A 12,488-nucleotide genomic window follows, 5' to 3' on the forward strand; every position below is an offset into this window, starting at 1 on the left:
TTGCAAAGGCTAGGTCTGGCCTGAAATAAATTCGCACCATGGTTTGGGAGAGGTTCTGGACAAACTCTTGCAGCGTGGAGCTCTTCAGGACTTTAAAGACTGTGTACTTGACTTTCTCTTCATCATACATGTCATTACCCTGATGACCACAGAACTGGTCCTCTGTCACCATCTGGAATTAGGGAGGACACAGAACAAATACAATTAACAGGAAATAGACCAAATCCAGTTTTTGTACCAACTACTCAATAATTTGCTCAAGGAAAGCAACCAGTATAAAATTAAAAGTGTGTTTTCTTCATGACTGTTAAAAGTCAAATACATATTTAGCATAGCATTATCTTCAATCCACGTCAATTTTGGAATGAACTAGATTACATGGGTTATTTTTATTACAGCCAGAGTATGTAATATTTGACCACTAGATGGTAGTGCTGTCAAAAGCAAACGAAAACCAGTGCAACAGCAAGGCGGCAGAAAAACAAGGCTGCACCTTAGATATGGATTCCATAATTTAAAAGAAAGACATTTCTTGACCAGATTTATAAAAAAAACAACATTGTTCTAATAGTTCATTTTCAATGTTTTTTACTGAATTAAAATGTTTTGATGCACTAAATATTACACAGTTCCTTTAATAAAAGAGATTAATTGATCGCTTTACATTATGATTTCATGTCACTAAATCTGAGACAATAAACAAGGAAAGATATAGTATCACACCGTTATATTCTACTGCCTGAGAAAATAAAGTTTTGGAACATGAAAAATGTACCGCAAAAAAATTGCCGCGCAAAACGCTGCTTATAGTTTTAATGTCCATTTATCAAAGCAATGACCAGAGTGCAATGCTTTGCTTTCATACATTTGCACAACATACCGTGTGACAAAAACAGCGGTTGACTGTCGACAGCAGACGGCTAGCTTACGCAATCTGACAAGACCCTTTTGTTTATCAAGTTTGAAGCTTAACTGACAACTTATAAATTCACTATGCCTGTGAAACACTTTCTGACCTGCCAAGAATAAGAGAATCAAAATGTCTTAACAATCCTCGAGGCCCTGTTAAGTTAGTCTTGTCTTCTACTCCTACAGCAACTTAAACATATACAGCTACATTAATACACAAATTAATTCACAAAACTTGTGGCCAGAATGAGCAGGGGTGGGGGAAATTCACAACACTTAGATGCACTGAGATTCTGAGGTAAACACATCTTAATTGCTTCATAAAAATAACAATTTTCAACTTTAAAAATATATACATTAAAAAACACTGTTGAATGAAAGGTGGAAATAAGAACTGAGATTCTGATTCCGCCCAGATGCTAAGCAGGCACGCGCACTCCCATAGGTCTATGTAAACAGCCTTCTGGCATTGTTGCGCCTGCGGAACCCGGGGGAAAGCAGTACTATATGCCAACTGTGTTGCACTGAAATATAAAACCCAGGACATTAGACAGCAGGGCTGACTGTATTTGCTGCCAATTAACACTGATCAACCAGAAACTTGCCACCTTAGTTAGAAAGTGTAAAAGCTCAGGTATGCAATACTAGAAGACATTGATAGACTTGAAATAAGAGTAACGAACACCCTTTTAGAGGCAATTACAATCGGGATTCGGTGTGTTAACGTCTCTCTTAACAGTCATTTACTACTGCCACTATGCTTATAGTTGGCGATAGGCAAACTGATGGTTACCCCCCGATTAATTAATACCAGAAGTTTAACTAGTTGGTAACTACCACATCTAAAATGTGATTCACAAATTCAGGGAGTGCTTTCCATTAAAATAGAAAGAAAACACTTTTTAGGTGTCAGGTACTTATTTCATATTTAGTGCTTTTGTGAGAGTTTTCATAAATTGCAGTAAAACGAACATAACTCTTGGTCATCCTGGAAGGGTGATTACCTCATGCGCAGTCCCTTCTCAATGCATCTCATTTACCTCAAGTTGAGGTTTTTGACTTTTTCCTTCCCCTCATGTAGGTTTTAGATCAGCGGATGATGTAATAATAGTCTGTGGTTTGCAATAATCTGTGGTCTGTGCAGCCCTTTGAGACTCTTTGTGACGAAAGGCTATACAAATAAACATGACTTGACATGTTACAATTGCAGTTATTAAAAACTATGTGAATCTCAGTGGGGGGGATTTATAAAAAAATATTAATAAATAAAAAGCTTCAAAAGATTTTTAAAAATCCAATTTGTATCCCTTAATTGTAATAGAAATGTGAAGTACCCGAAGATTCTAGTAACGAGGAAACAAAATCTGTCCAATTAAATAATCACAAGAGACTGCATTTGCCTTTGAAATGGAAAACACTGATCAAGCACACACTTATTCGATTTGGTTTGCGACTGAAAGGTGTCGAGAGAAAAATTAAACATTCGAATGAGATGGAAATAGTTGACGGTTGGGTAGACTAAACAAACAACACAGTTGCACAATAATCATTCATACAAATTTCAGCTTCCCACCTGAACTTGCATGTAGAGATGAGCCTCTTGACGCTCCTTCCTCTTCTGAGCCTCTACCCTCTTTTCCTCCTGTAGACGTTCCACCAGCTGCTGAGGTATGTCCACATCAGTCATTGGTAGAAGAACCTCACCTAGGATAAATCGAAAGTTTTTTTTTAACTGGAGCCATTCATTCCCTATTCAGCTTCCAGGAGGGCACAGGAATTGGCCTCTCACATAAAAAATCCCAGATTACGTACTCAGTTTGGACTCCCGTATGTAGACCAACATGTAAGCGTTAGTACAGTGGCGAACAGAGAGGTCGTCATCGTGTCCACCATAGTTGTGCTCTATGGCCTCTTCTTTGGTGCAGCGCGAAACGACGTCATCATCAAACTTGCACCACTACATCCGAGCAAAGAATAAGCAGAAAATGAGGAGAACGGATTAATCAACACAACCATTTTAACAACCAGGATATTTTTTGAAAACAGCTTCATAAAGTGGTTAAAACTGCATTGCAATCCCGGCCATCTATTCCCAATATCAATCAATTTATCCTTGATTCCAACTAGAACGAAGGCCCATTTGTCAATGACGTATTATAAGAATGTCAAACATTGATTGTAATTCAGTTTTTCTTCAAGTGATTTTGCTGTCACTCATCTTTCTTAATCAAAGTTGGCTTTTGTAGACAAAAAGATTTAAAGGGATTCGGCGACTCAGTGACCGCAAAAAAATTATTTTGTATTTTTTGCCCACTCACAAGAATTTTGTTTTCTTTAGGTACCCGTAGTAACAAGAAGGCCGACAATCATGTCAATTCCCTCAAAGTGAGCCTCCTGTTATCTAGAATAGGAATTTCTTGATGAATGAGTATTTCAAAAGATACAGATTTATGATTTTTTTTTTTGCTTATTTTTCAAATCGATTGTTTAATGAATTACGTTTTGTTTTACCACTAGGAGGCACTAAATAATACACAAAGTCCCTTGAATTGTCCACGTAGAAATGATTAGCAACATTTATAGCAATGATGACCTTTTGTTTGCGTCAAAATATCAGACTACATTGGATTGCAACTTGTGGGGCTCAAAAGAAAGAATAGTCCTGAACCATGGCGCTTGTTCACATGGGTTTTGTGATTAGAGATTTTTACTAAAATCTCTCCAGTTTGCACAAAAGCATAAGGATGGATGATTAAAATGCAATCCTGATCAAAATATTGCCTCAATCCTATATTAACAATGTCATTATCTGGGGGAAAAATAATTATTGTGGTGCATATTGTCGTCTTCGGAAACACCTACTGGATGAGTGCAGCGTACTACTACTCATTAAATTATCAAAACTAGCAGTAGTTATCTGGGGATAGCTGCATCAGACACTTTTCTACTGCATCTAGAAAGAGTAAGCTTTATTTCCTTTTATCTGGGAGAGGTTTAATAAGCTTTCATGATGTTGTTATTGAAGTTGTGTACTTAAATGCAGTGCACCATGGGCCATTTGTAAAAATTAGATAGTCCAGTCATTTTAAAGAGTAAAATATTTTGTAGTTTTGTTTTTACCGTTATAGTAATTTACTGTGTTGCAAACATGGTAAAAAGTGGGCATACAGATTCAAGTCAAGTCACATTTATTTGTATAGCCCTTTATCACAAAAACGTCTCAAAGGACTGCACAGATTACAATTACACCATCGCCTGATCTTAAACCAACATGCGAAGGTGAATTCATTATTTTTTTACAGATGCTTGAGTGTGTTTGTTAAAGTTTTGTTCTAGTTTTACTGAGGTGCAGTTCGTTGTAACAGATTTATATAGTCATTACTTTAAGTAATTATAAAATTTAACTTATGGAGTATAAAAAGTACATTTGGTAAAAACAAAATTTTAGGTTTATAGTTATTGCAATTTCAGTGTAACTGTAATTGATAAAGCGCCACAAACAAACGGACTATCTTTGATTTTGATTTTCTTAACGTCCTCAAAAACAATCTGATCTAGTCATACTGCCCAAAAAGAGAAATGCTGGGGAATTCCTTGAAAGTCTATATTTTAGTAAAAATTAACAAGAGCAAGGCTCAATCTCATTAATCCCCTTTCTGTTTAATTTTGCTCAATACTTTAGCAATGCGTGCTCATGAAGAGATGAAGACACTAAAATTCCCCGACAAAGCATAGTGGGAGAGGGAAGAGTAAGACACACAAGCCCTATATGAGCCCAAATGTATGTATTTGTGTCATTCATTGTTATTTTGTGTTGTCCAAGGGGTGGCGCTCAATAATTGGTATGGGTATAAAGGTAGGGATGTTTCTGTTGTCAGTCAGGTATCTGACCCGAGAAGGGCTAACGGTTTCGACCGCTACGGTACATGGTTAAGCTAGGACACTACACCAAACCGGTTTGTTTATTATTTCTTGGACTTGTATTTCTGTTGTATTCAGCGTTTTCAAAACATTAGGGAGACTAAAGACATTTGTTTTAGTTAACCAGAAGACCGCTCCAAGAGTCCTTACTTTAGATCCTTCAATGTCAACGGTAATTATCTCCCTAGTCACTTCAGGTAAATAACGCCTCAGATGCCTCGGTAGTTCTGCACGGGGCAAAACTCCTTGAAATAACACCTTTTCATGAAGATGGGTTAGAAGTGTCCTGACTTCTCCCCAGTCAATACCCCCCAAAATGATTCATCAGATGGAAGCAATTGTGGGAGGGAATTAATCAATTATGTGTTTAGGTTTTGTTATGGAACTGCAACACAATGAAAAGCACAGGCACAGGAAAGGTAATTGTAGGGAAGACGAGCGCAGGGAAAAAAAGTATAAAAAGGTCATGACGTGGTAAAGGAGGAAGCCTGTCCCAATTCTTCGAGTAATCATTCCCCTGCCTTCATCAAAGAAGTAAAAGGGAAGCAGGAAGACGAGACACAGTGGGTAGGTCTAGTATGAAGTAGTAATGGGATGAGACTCTCATACAACAACATAACTTGCATACATAAACAATTTATATGGACCGTACTTTCACAACTATACAGACGTTTCATTTTGTAACCAATGTGTCAATCATCATTTGAATCAGTCAGTATGGGTTAAAGTTATTCGGGGGTAAAGGAGGCGGGTCCTTTTTGGCATTTACAGGCTCATAAAGGCTAAAGCGGGGCAAAACAAACCCTGCAATTGGCCCCCAAAAAAATGTGAATCACTTTTTGGTTGTTCTACAGCTCGGAGAAAACATTTTTACTACTCTTGTCTGTATTTGTAAACAAGAATTATAAGGCTAAATTGACAGCTAACAACAAGCAATAACCATTGATGCAGATGCTTCTTGGCGGATTTTTCTTTTATTTGTCGGCATTTTTGAGTATTTTGGTGGAAATAAAAATTTTACACAGTTGGATTTACTATACTCACGAAGGAAGAGTAGCATGGTTTCGTATTATTATTGAACGTGATGGCTGCAAGAAGACTTTGGTGAGCTACTTTATATTTTCCCAGTATTGTGTTTCAGACTGCTCTTGATGTTTATGTGATGAGTCTATTTTTAAATTCAAAACAATTTAAAGTGTTAATTGTCATATGCACAGTAAAGAACCACATTTCTCTGCACAATGAAATTCTTACTTTGCTGTCCACACAGTTGCCAGCGATAAAAAAATAGAAACTAAGAAAGTTTTGCATTGAACCTTCCTGATGATATGTGGAAAGACGCTTTTGAGTGATTGGTGACATCGTACAGACATGTCCATACGTACTTGCTTCTTTGTGAGCCGTAAGAATGTTAAAGGGTTAATAAGTTTGACTGAACTATCTGACTGCTTGGTTCCGTTCCCACTGTAGCGCCTTAAAGTCCGGTGCACCTTATGTATGGAATATATATATAGGACAAAAAAAACTATTTTTTTTTTTTGGGGGGGGGGGGGGGGGGGTGCCATATAGTCATGAAAATACGGTATATACATTAAAAATATATAAAAAAATGTTCTCACTATTGGATCCTTGACACTCACTTTGCCGTCTCCTTTAGGGTTAAGATAGACGACGTAGTGACCGCCATGGTTGTCCCCACTATGCACGAGCACAGCATGAAGGATGTAGTTAGCCGGGTCTTTGGAATCGGGCTTCTGAAGAAACTCGTCAAGAGGTAATTGATCGGGAAACTCAAATCTGCATAAGGGAAAATATTGTTGACACATTAAGAAGACTGTTCAGTAATAAAATAACCATGAAAAATATTTAAAACAAGCGTCTACCAACTATATTATATCAAAAAGAGGCTGTTTTCACCTGTGCCTTTGTCATTTTTGATAAAGTGGAAAATCACAGTTAGCAGCGGCCTTTTGCAGCCCCCGGTGACTGTCTGGACACCTGGACTTCATTGAAAACTTGGAGGACCATTTTACTTGTATTGTTTTCTTGCAACTTTATTGAATGCATTGTACCAAACCAATAAGACCGTATGACACATGAACTGCTACAGCTCTCCAACTGCTTTGTGTGCTTTTTTGGAAGAAATGATTAAATCTTTTGCACTAGACACTTTTTTATTAGGTACTGTGAACACATGTGGCTAAATATAGAACCTTTGAGAAGTTTCATATATAAAGACTCAAAAGAATATTGAGAGTGACGATAACACTACGCTGAATCATGGCTCACATACTATGCAGAAAAACCTGCTAAGACTTCCAGCTAGTGACAGACTTAAACCATCGTGTTGATCAACTAGGATGATATGATGCTGCTACTGCTCTTTTGGTGTAAATGTGATCTATAGTAAATAATATGAGAATGTATTAATAATGAGTCCAGGACCCTTATGACGCCACTGATCAATGTCTCATGATAGCTCTGTGACATAACAATGTACTTGATAAATGCTCTAGTTACACACACAAAACTAAAGAAAAAAAACATCAATGTCCTAACTTTAGTACCTGTCATTTATCTTGATGTTTTGGTCAGTCTGTGGATCATACATGAATCTCATCAGTTGCAGGTGAAGGATTGGCGGGAAAGTGAGAAACTTCACTCCTTTTTCTGCTTCCTAGAGACACAACGGACCAAAGAGAACCTGGTAAGGACACCAAATTCTGAATTTTGGTTCAAATGCTCGCTTGACAGATTCCCTTATTAATCTATTACAGTGATTCCCAAACAATGTTAAGCAGAAGTTTCCTATTTGTTGGTGATCATCCAAAGTGGCCCCAAAAAAATTCAACTTGAAATAATAGGCTTAATTAGTAATTACAAAAATGTTTTTTTTTTTTATCTATCCCACCCAAGTAAAGCAATAGAAATAATGTTTATCCTCTCTGGGAAAATTTACAGATTATTTTAAAATAGCTTTTAATGAAGAAAATGATTGTACAATATTTTGGGAAACCCTGGGCTTTTTTTGCAAGGAAACTGATTTGCAAAGGACGTATTTGAGAAAGGAATGACTGAGCCAAAAAATAAATAATAATAATAATAATAATAATAAAATACCCTACCTGCAGACCATGCTCCCCAGCATCATATTTGTTGTCTCCGTCCAACTGTTCAGTTGCAACATAATCCTTAAATGACTCAAAAACTGGAAAAAGAGGGAGGGCATTTACTTGGTTAAAAATCAAACTCTACATGATCAATTTTAAAGTTTTCAAAAGAACACAGATCAATTAGGTTACTAGTTTTCAGAGGCATGTAGGTTAAATCACTAGGTTATAAAGCTAGAACATCTAGAATCAGAATGACACAAAAACAGTTGAAACAGAATAATATGCTCATACTTACTGTTCTTCTTTCCTTTTATACTAAGCTGGATGTCATAGTAATCCTCTATCCGCTCTGATCTGTAGTCCACATGCTTGCACTGAATGTATGACTGTAGAAAGAAGCATACACCGTTTCATAACACTTGACCCAGAGATCCTGTTTATTTAACTTGCAAATACTACATTTAAAATAACTTAATATAGTGTTACATCATTACATATTGTAAGCTCTTCAGGACCCGTATCAAGCTAGTTGAATTGTCAATATGTAAAAACAGAGCCAGTGTGTCAAGGTGAGTGATGCAAAAAGAAAACATACCACCATCTTTCCTCTGAAGAGTTTTGGTATTGTTCCCTCAACACAGGTGCCTTTCATTTTGTTTTCCACATTGTCAAGGAGCTGAAATATAGACGAACCAAAATATTTGTTACCAGCAATAACAGAGGCACAGACAACATTATCCACAGTTGTTTAATGAGAACTCACCACCCTACAGAGCTCTTGAACATCGTGTTGCATGAAACTATCGAGCGTTTCCCAACTATGAAAGGAAAACACAAATACTGAAGTTAATGGTATAAATTGGCTGCAGACAAAAAGAAAAATTTATTGGAGCAGTCAAAAAGGACCAATTAGGTTCACATTTCAACTGGCGCTTTAGTGCGTTATCCGTGTTACTAATTTGTTATTTCATAAACAAGTCAAAAACAGAGGTTAATACACCAAAGCACTTTTTATTGCAAGATGTGGAGAAAATGTTTGAATGAAGACACGCTTGTTGTGCTAAAACATATTAATGTATTTACTCAAATAGCTTAATAAAAAGGTACCTACAGTCGGATGAAATAGTTTGGGCACACTTAGATCATTTTCTTAAGTTTTTCCTGGTTGCTCGGATCAGCTATGTCAGTTGAAGATATTAAGTGAGAAATATATACTTGAATCAAAGTAAGAGGGGGCTGACATTTGGCAACCACAACAGAAAGATTACATTAATATAGTGTAGATCTTTAGCAGGAATGACAGCCTTTAAATGCTTCCTATATCTTCCAACCAGGGAATAAATCTGGTTAATGAAGTTTTTGAACATTCTTATTCACCTAACATATTTGGTTTCAGTCAGGATGGTTTCTGCGCATCGGGGGCCAACTTTTTAACACCACGACAAATTTCTTAATAAAATTCAGGTTTGGGGACTGAGATGGCTGATTCCAGAATTTTGTACACTTTCCTCTGCATGAATGCCTGTGTAGAATGTGATAAGTGTATGGGGTTGTTGTCTTGAAGTATTTAACCCTGACGCAACTTCAACAATTCATGAAAAATGTAAATACCTGCTGATACTGACTGGAATCCATGCTACTTTATGATTAAACAAGATAGTCTGGAGTACCTGCACTGGCAAGAAAACCATGATGGAACCACGACCAAATTGTATTACAGGTAAGAAGTGTTTTTCTTGGAATTCTGTGTTCTTTCGCAATGCATACTGCCCTTTGTCATTTCCAAATAGCTCAATTATGATTTCATCAGTTCACAGCACCTTAATCCAGAATGAATCTGGCTTGTCCAAATTCGGTTAAGCATGTGTCAGGTGACTGTGGCATGTGCACAGAAAAGGCTTCTGCTGCATTACTCTCCCCATACAGCATCTCCTTGCAAGGTCTGCTGAATCGTTGAATGATTCACAGTAGAAAATAACAGGCCAAATATCCGAGTTAGCTTTCTGTATCCTTCCCCTGAACAATGATGTTGAAAAATCTTTCAGAAAATCTAACAGTCATTTTGAGGCTCTCATGTTGCCACTCTCCAGGAAAGATGCATAAGAGATCCAATTTGAAACGGGCAAATTTAAATAGTCTTACAAACAATTGGCTTGAACTCTGTATGAATAAAGGGTCGACAGGGTTACCAAACACATTATGTTCAGATCAATAGTGCTAAATGTATCAAAATCAATGACACAACAAAAGTGCCCAAATGTATGCCTTTTTTTTTGTTTAAGTAGTTATCAAACTTTCTTTAAATCCTCTAAACTTAAATTTTACATCTTTATTACTCCAATATCACTGTTAGTCTACTATATGATATAATTCGAACTGAAATTGATGATCCGAACAACCAATGAGATATAAAGGAAAATCTTGAAAATGATCAACAGTGCCCAAACTTTTTCATATGACTGTATCTGAAGGAGGGAGCTATGAATGACAAGGAGACAAATGCTGTCTGAGTTTCCACCTTTAATAAAGTGGTGGCTGAAGGATATGTTGTTTATTTTGTTTTGGACTCGGGACAGCAGATTTTTAAAACCGGATTCAGGTCTGAATTTCCCACTCGGTTGGTGGATGTGACATCAAGACTGATGTGTACATGGAGTATGTCGTCGTATATTAAAATGAGAAGACCGTGAATCCAAATTTAATGCGATATCTATAATATATATATAATTTTTTTTCTTCGCCTGAATGAAATGTAATTTACACCCTGGAATAATTCACTTTTTCCCTATCATTGTAACATTTGACGGGTGTGCCCTCTTATCCTAAGCGACCTACAAAAAAGGTTTTAAAATATTACCCAAAGGACTTTGTAAGTTTCTTTGTGCCAACAGGCTTGTCGCTGTGTTGCAGCTCATAGAAAACCCGCTGCAATGCCAGAGGAACGCTCTTGGATGAGTCATCTCCCTCTGTAGGCATCATGTATACTGCCTGCAATTGGTTTGAAATTTACATTTTTATTATTTTCTTTTTGAAATGAAAACGTTGACAAAAAAATGTACATTTTGAGCGTAAACTATCTGAAAGGTGGCAAGTATTACAATACGCACACGGCGTAGTTGGTTGGTGAAGAAAAGAGTCTGTAGTAGGCTGTTCATGTAACATGTAGCTCCTTGGTTCTTCAGTCCGACATAGCCTGTGTGTTTCTTGGAGTCCCACCTGGTCACATACCAAATTAAATGTTACAATTGGAATGCAGAACTTCAAAGACACACTACTGTAGAAAAGCCAGTTTTGGGCTGCTAAGATTATTGAGAGCTACATACGCCACTCCGTGTGGGGCATCTGCTTGGACGTAAACCTCAAATGTGACTTTGTCGTCATCAATAAAGCCCCGTTCTGGGTCAGTGACATCCTGTTAAACGGTGTCAAAAACAAACCACATTAAAGATTGGATTGTTTCAAAGGGTAACCACAAATACACTACATAGCCACCAATTAACAAGTGATCCGAAATTTGTAGCAGTAAATTCATGTACTTACATTCCAGGACATGAAGTTTGAAAAGCCCCAATCGTTCTCTTTGTGGAAGAAGAGGTGACCTATCCTGCGACTGAATGACTTTTCATCATCTTTGTAGTTGATGATCTTGAGCATGGCCTGCGCATGGCATGACCATGACCTGGAAACCATACAATTATTTTCGTGAAATACCAGTACGGATAGTATTTCCATTGTGTCAGCATTTGCGTTATATCGGACTTGAAAAAGTCATCACTGATAGCAAAGTCACTTACGTGGAGTCTGATTCTGCATTGCACTGCAAGAAGAAACCCACACTCTTTTGGTGTGGCCTATCAGCGTAGAAGCGTGGCATCACCATGATCTTCCAAGGGAGGTTGCGGACAAAGCATGACGGACTGAGAACTGATTCACTGAGGCGGCTGAAGCGCTCCACTACAAACCGAAATGTTGCTTCTGACCGCCAACTGGTATCTGGGGAGAGTGAAATGGGTAAAATACTAATAAGAAGGCTTCCAGCTTTTCCTAAAAAGGGATTCACAATTCTAATGTGTCTAGTTTTATGTCAATACAGGTTCTCCTCACCATCCTCCATGTCTTCTTCTGTATTATTGTGCCCATCGGCCATGGCTAAGTTACCGTTGATGACTGGGTTGGCTGGAATTCTTGGAGGTTCATCAGTGTCCCCGGCTGCTGATAGAGACAGACAATGCTATGATTTCCTTACAGGTGAAGTTTAAGATTAAACAACCCATTCACATTATAATCTAGAGTTAAAATGTTCCAATACTGAGCCACAAAAGGCATCCATATAATGTCAATGGTATGTGTATTCAAACCTAAACAAGATATACAGCATTGTGTGGAGAATCTTCAAATTTACAATGACTAGTGCAAAAAAAATACTCTAATTACTTAATATTTCAGCTTTTACTGAACAAATTTAGCAATTTAAGTAAGTGTAGCATTGCAACAACACTAACAGTAATTTCATTTACAACCGCCTATTTAATAAGAAATCTGTTT

General features: G+C 37.3%; 1 protein-coding gene across 10 annotated transcripts in view; it reads right to left on the reverse strand.

Moving 5' to 3' along the window:
* The window catches only part of usp7 (ubiquitin specific peptidase 7 (herpes virus-associated)), a 30,763-nt gene that overhangs the window by 7,843 nt on the left and 10,432 nt on the right, over window positions 1-12,488 (reverse strand). For 6 of the 10 annotated variants that reach the window (XM_088333864.1, XM_088333799.1, XM_088333856.1 and 3 more), the window contains 15 exons: window positions 12,048-12,152; window positions 11,738-11,936; window positions 11,484-11,622; window positions 11,267-11,355; window positions 11,051-11,159; window positions 10,801-10,931; window positions 8,707-8,761; window positions 8,539-8,619; window positions 8,239-8,329; window positions 7,956-8,038; window positions 7,398-7,507; window positions 6,471-6,627; window positions 2,722-2,866; window positions 2,483-2,613; window positions 38-172 (listed from right to left, as the gene is read on the reverse strand). In XM_088333864.1, the coding sequence (XP_088189990.1) occupies window positions 38-172; window positions 2,483-2,613; window positions 2,722-2,866; window positions 6,471-6,627; window positions 7,398-7,507; window positions 7,956-8,038; window positions 8,239-8,329; window positions 8,539-8,619; window positions 8,707-8,761; window positions 10,801-10,931; window positions 11,051-11,159; window positions 11,267-11,355; window positions 11,484-11,622; window positions 11,738-11,936; window positions 12,048-12,152 (1,760 nt within the window). Of the gene's footprint in view, window positions 1-37; window positions 173-2,482; window positions 2,614-2,721; window positions 2,867-6,470; window positions 6,628-7,397; window positions 7,508-7,955; window positions 8,039-8,238; window positions 8,330-8,538; window positions 8,620-8,706; window positions 8,762-10,800; window positions 10,932-11,050; window positions 11,160-11,266; window positions 11,356-11,483; window positions 11,623-11,737; window positions 11,937-12,047; window positions 12,156-12,488 lie in introns of all 10 variants that reach the window. The other 4 variants (XM_088333816.1, XM_088333807.1, XM_088333791.1 and 1 more) reach the window with 2 other exon arrangements.

Source organism: Urocampus carinirostris, chromosome 1 (assembly GCF_059441175.1).
Source record: "Urocampus carinirostris isolate Australia breed hairy pipefish chromosome 1, RoL_Ucar_1.0, whole genome shotgun sequence".
Lineage (NCBI taxonomy): Eukaryota > Metazoa > Chordata > Actinopteri > Syngnathiformes > Syngnathidae > Urocampus > Urocampus carinirostris.